Genomic DNA, 7767 nt, shown 5'->3' on the forward strand with positions numbered 1-7767 from the left:
TTTGTGTTATTCAGGCTACTTTAAACAACTAATTTGACAAAGTCATTCGTACATGGAGACACTTGATTGCCTCGTGTATAGCTGAGGTTTGAAAATAGTTTTTATATATATTTTTTGCGATGATTATGCATCAACCACTAATTGGCAATAACTTGCGATGCAAAACAGCCACGTCACTTTGCCTCATTAAGAGCCTTTTGACAGCCTTTTTTTAGCCTGGAGGTTAATAATCATATAATAAGTCTTTTTTTATATGGAGAACTTTCCTGGCATTCGAAAAGATTTGTAATTAAGTAATTTTTTTCCCTCGTAGGAGGGTACAGTAGTACGGTCAGTGCACCACCTCTTGCGGTGCACTGTAGGCATTAAGGTTCTCTTTGCAGCGATCCTTCGGCCCCTATAGCTGCTTCAACCCCTTTCGTTCCTTTTACTGTACCTCCTTTCACATTCTCTTTCTTCCATCTTACCTTCCACCCTCTCCTAGCAATTGATTCATAAGGCAACTGCTTTGAGGTTTTCCTCCTGTTACACCTTTCGAATTTTTACTGTCAGTTTCCGTTTCAGCACTGAATGACCTCATAGGTCCCAGCGGTTGGCCTTTGGCCTAAATTCTGTTTTCAATTCAGTTAAGTAATTTGTCTGTGTAACTGAATTCCTATACGTCATATATTTCTTTTTAATGTTATAATTTTTTTTTTTACATTACATAGGTTAGATTGACCTTCAATCCTGCCACTCCTACTTTCTTACCGGTGTTTATTTTAAGGTGAAGCCTCATTCCTCACTCCTCACTCCTCACTCACCCACTCCTGGACCTGTTTCACCTTCAGGTGAATATAACTGAGATAACTGTTCTCCTCCTTTCTCGAGGTCAACTTGGGCCTTGGCGGGAGAGAGAGAGAGAGAGAGAGAGAGAGAGAGAGAGAGAGAGAGAGAGAGAGAGAGAGAGAGAGGGAGGTCCTTAGAGCCCAGTCTCTGGATCTCGAGTAATGCAAAAGAGGCTTTAAGGTTGTTCCATGACCGCTTGGAGGGTCATTCTGGGTCAATTTTATGATTCATTGATTTGGTCTAATCGGGTTACGGGGTTGGGGGAGGGGGGGGGAAGAGAAGTGAGGGAGGGAGAGAGGAGATTCTATTGCAAAGTCCAGGAAAGTTTTTCCCGAAGGTGGTGAATCACCTTATGAACGATGGGTGGGTCGTTTCAACTTACGAACGACGGCTGGGTCGTTTCAACTTACGAACGACGGCTGGGTCGTTTCACCTTACGAACGGTGGCTGGGTCGTTTCACCTTACGAACGACGGATGGGTCGTTTCATCTTACGAATGATGGCTGGGTCGTTTCACCTTATGAACGGTGGCTGGGTCGTTTCATCTTATGAAAGATGGATGGGTCGTTTCACCTTACGAACGACGGCTGGGTCGTTTCAACTTACGAACGACGGCTGGGTCGTTTCAACTTACGAACGACGGCTGGGTCGTTCCACCTTACGAACGACGGCTGGGTCGTTTCCTTTTTAATTCGTCATTTGGGCTGAACAGATTGTCTTCTTAATTAAGGAAGCAAGGAATTTCTCGGCAATGGGCTCCTTCCGCGTTCTTACAGAGGAGTCTTGCGGTTTTTGTGGAATCACCGTTGTTGAGAAGACGCTGCAAGAGAGAGGTCACACGGTTAAAGCACTAGTAAGAATTGTTTTTAAATGAATTTCGTAAGGTTTAGCATACTTCTCCAAGTTTTACGGTTTTGTTAAAGCCAGTCGTATATGTCTCATTCTTGCGATGCTTTGTCCCTTTACGTTCTTCAGACTTTTTTAGAACTTTAATAAGTAAAGTACGTCTGTGGTCAACTTTAATTTTAACATATTTTCTTGTGGTATGTAGTACTTCCTTCGTATATAAAAATTATAAATACTGGTAAACAATATAGTTTTGTCGTATAAAAAATTATAAATACTGGTAAACAATATAGTTTTGTCTCTCACTTGGCGAATTTTCATACGATAAATAAGAGTGAAGAGAAAAAGAAAATCTTATTTCCATCCTAGTATTTGGTGTGGAAGGAATTGTACCGTATCTGAATTTCTGGTGGTTTATTTGTCCAGCGTCAGGTAAGTGTCCTTATTTACGACCTAGCCTTGCGTGACGGTACTTATTTTAAGGACCAGGGATACGCTGTCACTTAGAGCCACGACAAGGCAGGGTCTGCCAATCGATTATCACGTGGCAGGGGAAAGGAAAGGAAAGCACTTCTCTCTCTGCCTAACGGTAAGGCCCACCACGCTTCAGACGTTGCCTTGGATGTCCATTTCCTGATTTCACTTCGTTTAAAGGCAAGTTCTTTCAGCTGGTGTTTGTGCATCAAGCCGTTTTCTGCACGGAGGTCTCACTGCATGAATTGCTGTGACGCAGTAAGAGTTTTAAATGTTTTCGCGATGACGGTTTTGCGCTATGGTGTCCGTGTTCTGGCAACGCTGCGAGACGCCGTGACGTCATGATTTATAAGCTCATTGCCTGTTTGCTCCCAAGAGAAAAATGAAGCAACACACTCAGATTTTTTGTTTCTTGTTTAAATTGACTCCTCTGGATAAAACACAAATTTTATTCTCTGGTAACTGAATTCTCCTGCTTGAACATAACTTTGAGAATGTTAGCTTACCTGCCAGAACAGTAAATTGAAAGCCTAAATGTGGTAATATCAAATTGATCTTCATAAAGGAGCCTTATTTTGGTGAACTGATTTCTGTCGATGAGTTGCCTTTGTATTTTCTTGAAAGAAACTGTAGTAGCAAGTTTTATTCTTTATACTCTATATGGTATTAAATCAATTTTTAGCAATGCTCATATATATAATCGCTGTTGCATTGAAATGCAGCGAGGGTAATTATCGAACAGCCTTGTAAGTGAACTAGTTATGCATGTGAAATTATATTTGTAGATCTTGCAAATCTTATGCATGTACTGAATAACTGTGCTGAAAATGAGTGCCCTCTGTGATCTAAATAAAACAAAGAAAGGCGGGGGAAAACATTGTTATCGTAGATTTGTATAGCTTTCACTCGAGTTGGCGTGTCATGCTTGCTGTTTTTTGTTCCACCGTGATAAAATTACTTCAAAATTAGGTAAGTTATAAAAGGGTCTTTTGAAATTTCTCTCATTATCTCTCTTCTTTTTTAATGAATGTCCTCGACTTGTCAGTGTTCGCTTTTATATGTTCTTAACCTTATTCTTTTTATTCCACATTTTTAATTTATGCTTAGTGATACTGATGTTGAACAGTGTACATATGAAGTTTAGTGAATTTGATTTTTTGTTGGCTTTTAATGAATAGATGATGAACTTATATCCAGTTCATCATAAAATGAAGAGGTATGTTTTCTTTCATTTATGATTACGAACAAACGGTTTTATTAGCTTATGTAATTATTCATATTGATTTCTAAGTCGAATGCAAATCCGTGCATGAAGCATATTGAAGCGACACCTTCACATCCTCCTGAAAGTGGAACGACAGGTAAACATTTGTAGAGACTTAAGTTAGCGAATAGCTCAGATAGAAGAAATATATTTTTTTTATATATTGCTCTTTTTTTTTTTGGAAGCTTAGACTCAAGGAAACCCTTCTTTGAAATGAGACCCAACTTCCGTACATGATTTTGAGTCGAGGAAGATTTATTTTGCAAATATTAAACCGAAAGAAGTGTTTGTTCGTTCATATGAATCCATTGACCCCACACTTTCATCTGCAGTTTGTTTTCTAAGGGAATATTTACATTAACGTTTTATTTTTTTTTTTTTTTGGCGCAATTCGAGTAAAAGTTCACGAGGGGCTAGTTCTTGTTTCATATTTTTTATTTATTTTTTCTGTTGCTCATTTTAAGTGGGAGGTGACCTTGATGCTAATGGATATCACAGTTGACAGTTTAATATGTCTTTTAGTTACTTACATACCCACAATGTCTTTTTAGTTACTTACATGCCCACGATATCTTTTAGTTACCTACATACCCACGATGTATTTTTAGTTACATGCCCACGATATCTTTTTAGTTACCTACATACCCAAGATGTCTTTTTAGTTACTTACATGCCCACGATGTCTTTTAGTTACCTACATGCCCACGATGTATTTTTAGTTACATGCCCACGATATCTTTTTAGTTACTTACATACCCACGATATATTTTTAGTTACTTACATACCCACGATGTCTTTTAGTTACCTACATACCTACGATGTCTTTTTAGTTACTTACATACCCATGATGCCTTTGATGTCTTTTTAGTTACCTACATACCCACGATGTCTTTTTAGTTACCTACATACCCACGATGACTTTTTAGTTACCTACATACCCACGATGTCTTTTTAGTCACTTACATACCCACGATGTCTTTTAGTTACCTACATACCCACGATGTCTTTTTAGTTACCTACATACCCACGATGTCTTTTAGTTACCTACATACCCACGATGTCTTTTTAGTTACCTACATACCCACGATGACTTTTTAGTTACCTACATACCCACGATGACTTTTAGTTACCTACTGATGTCTTTTTAGTCACTTACATACCCACGATGTCTTTTAGTTACCTACATACCCATGATGTCTTTTTAGTTACTTACATACCCACAATGTCTTTTAGTTACCTTACATACCCACAATGTCTTTTTAGTTTAGTTACGATGACTTTTTAGTTTACATACCCACGATGTCTTTTAGTTACCTACATACCCACGATGTCTTTTTAGTTACTTACACATGTCTTTTTACGATGCATACTCTGATGTCTTTTTAGTTACCTACATACCCACGATGTCTTTTTAGTTACCTACATACCCACGATGTCTTTTTAGTTACCTACATACCCACGATGTCTTTTAGTTACTTACATACCCACGATGTCTTTTAGTTACCTACATACCCACGATGTCTTTTTAGTTACCTACATACCCACGATGTCTTTTTAGTTACTTACATACCCACAATGTCTTTTTAGTTACCTACATACCCACAATGTCTTTTTAGTTACTTACATACCCACGATGTCTTTTAGTTACCTACATACCCACGATGTCTTTTTAGTTACCTACATACCCACGATGTCTTTTTAGTTACTTACATACCCACGATGTCTTTTAGTTACCTACATACCCACGATGTCTTTTAGTTACCTACATACCCACGATGTCTTTTAGTTACCTACATACCCACAATGTCTTTTTAGTTACCTACATACCCACGATGTCTTTTTAGTTACCTACATACCCACGATGTCTTTTAGTTACTTACATACCCACGATGTCTTTTAGTTACCTACATACCCACGATGTCTTTTTAGTTACTTACATAACCACGATGCCTCTGATGTCTTTTTAGTTACCTACATACCCACGATGTCTTTTTAGTTACTTACACAACCACGATGCCTCTGATGTCTTTTTAGTTACCTACATACCCACGATGTCTTTTTAGTTACTTAACCCACGATGTCTTTTAGTTACTTACACACCCACGATGTCTTTTTAGTTACCTACATACCCACGATGTCTTTTTAGTTACTTACATACCCACAATGTCTCTTTAGTTACTTACACACCCACGATGTCCTTTAGATACCCAATACCCACCGCTAATTTCATCCGAATCACTTCTTCACAAGAAACAAAAATTTATTTCTGCTGTATAAATCGGCAACACCACCAGACAACAAATAATAAAATTAAGAAAACCAAATGTACGGAAGTCAGTTCTGTCGCACCACCCCACCCCCAACCCATTCCACTCCCCTCCCCCCTCCCCGCCCCTCCCCAAAAAGCAAGTTGACAGACAACCCCTGAAGGTAGAAAAGGCTGGTTTGTTTTCTGGGGATAAACGGAGTCTTAACCCTTTGCTCTTCTCTTCTCATTGCAGGCGGTGCTGGCAGCGGGATGCGAGACGCGGGTGACAGCGACCATCCAGTCAGAGTTAGCCAGGTAGTGTAGACCTCCCCACTCGTGAAACCAGTAATGACAGGGAGAGAGAACGACGGTCAAAAAACAGACGTTTGGCCTGTGATTCGGGCACACACCTTCATTTTTTTTTTTTTTTTTTTTTTTTTTTTTTTATGATTGGGGGGTACACCCCAGGTGTAGTTGGTGTAGTGGTCAAAGGTGTGTAGCCTGATTCAGGCACACCTTTCTTTTAAAGATTGGGTACACCCCAGGTGTAGTTGTCTTTGTTTAAGGTGTAAGGGTGGGAATGGGGGATTAGTGTAGCCAATTTTTTTTTAGGAGTGGGTACACCCCAGGTGTAGTTGGTGTAGTTGTCTTTATTTTAAGGTGTAAGGGTGGGAATGAAGGGGTCAGTGTAGCCAGTTTTGTTTATTTTTATTTTTATTTTATTTTTTTGGGGCAGAATTGGCGACAGGTGGGATTATGGTAGCTTTAGAATATGTTTCACGTTCATTTTTATTATTTTATTTGCCTTTTAGGAGTCAGACATGGGATGGGATACTTTATTTATATTTAAGATAGCTCATGAGTGTTGAATGATTGGTTAATCTTTCTTTTCCCCTTGCAGATTTTTTCACCATATGTTTGGTTATTTGTTTAGTTGCTAAGTGAAACTCATGATTTTGTGTTGTTGTAGATTGATTTTTATTTGTGTTGCTCATATTGTAGTTTTAGTTGTGTTTTAGTCATTAGATATTTTTTTGTTTTTTATTGTAAAAGAACGATGTTTTAGGTCTGTGTGATTTTAACTGTAATTAATTGTTGTCAGTTTCACCAGAAGTCTCACTTTGAAAATTGGTCTGTTACTGAATTTTAAACTTGAGTAAAATTCACTAAGTTTCATTTTTATTTTATTACTTGTCGAGACTCAGTCATGCATAATTTTAAACTTGAGTAAAATTCACTCAGTTTCATTTTTGCTATAAAGCTTCAGTAGTTCGATATTGATTTTCACCGCGAGTAAATTTCTATAATTCTGTGTCACGTTCAACTTACGAGCTCAGAATAACTCTGCCCTAAAATGGAAAACTGCAGTATCTGCAACATTTTCGAAATTGATACATGCCACCTATCGGCCTCGTGAAACACAAAATACACAAGTTACTGCAGTTTCAGAATGATTCTTCAATGCTTTCCACGACTATTTAGGGGGTCCATTTGCAGTATCTGCAAAATCAGAAATTGAGATATGAAAACTGCATTTGTCTGAAACACAATCAGTTAGTGAGTTTCAAAGAAATTTTGCATTGTCTGCAATCGAGTATTTGAGTATTTAGGGGAAATTTGCATTATCTGCAAAATCAGTAGTCAGGCAAGGGAAAACTAGTATCTACCATTTTTCTCAGTTTTGTATTTTTGCAGATACTGCAGTCTTCCATTTTAGGGCAGAACTGTCGACACGGTTTAACTCTAAAGCCTTTGGTCAAAGTTTCAGCTTGAAATGATCTCCAAAACGACCGGTTATCATTAGTTCATATTATTTTCTTCACGAGATAATTCAGCTTAATGAGCTCCGGGATAATCTCCTTCGCGAGAAAGCTTTAGAAGGAGGAGAGTGTGACTTTTGACAAAATCAATCTTTTCCATACCGATTTCGTGTCAGTGGACTTTCCAGCAAAAAAAAAAAAAATGATCCAGTAAAATGATCCAGAGCTAATGAATTATTTTATATTCTTGATCACCATCATTTTCTGTTGTTTATTTCGTTGTTATGTTGTTCCCATGCAAAATTAGTTGTTTAATTTATTGAATATATCATGGTATTTTATTTTAT

The 7767-nt window shown here is 38.0% G+C and overlaps 1 protein-coding gene across 50 annotated transcripts in view; it reads left to right on the forward strand.

Annotated features, from left to right (window-relative positions):
- LOC136840690 (nucleolar protein dao-5-like) overlaps positions 1 to 7767 on the forward strand; it is a 1019029-nt gene that overhangs the window by 876684 nt on the left and 134578 nt on the right. For all 50 annotated transcript variants that reach the window (XM_067107446.1, XM_067107459.1, XM_067107461.1 and 47 more), the window contains one exon: positions 5914 to 5975. In XM_067107446.1, the coding sequence (XP_066963547.1) occupies positions 5914 to 5975 (62 nt within the window). The remainder of the gene's footprint in view (positions 1 to 5913; positions 5976 to 7767) is intronic.

This window comes from Macrobrachium rosenbergii, chromosome 8 (genome assembly GCF_040412425.1).
Source record: "Macrobrachium rosenbergii isolate ZJJX-2024 chromosome 8, ASM4041242v1, whole genome shotgun sequence".
NCBI classification, from domain to species: Eukaryota; Metazoa; Arthropoda; class Malacostraca; order Decapoda; family Palaemonidae; genus Macrobrachium; species Macrobrachium rosenbergii.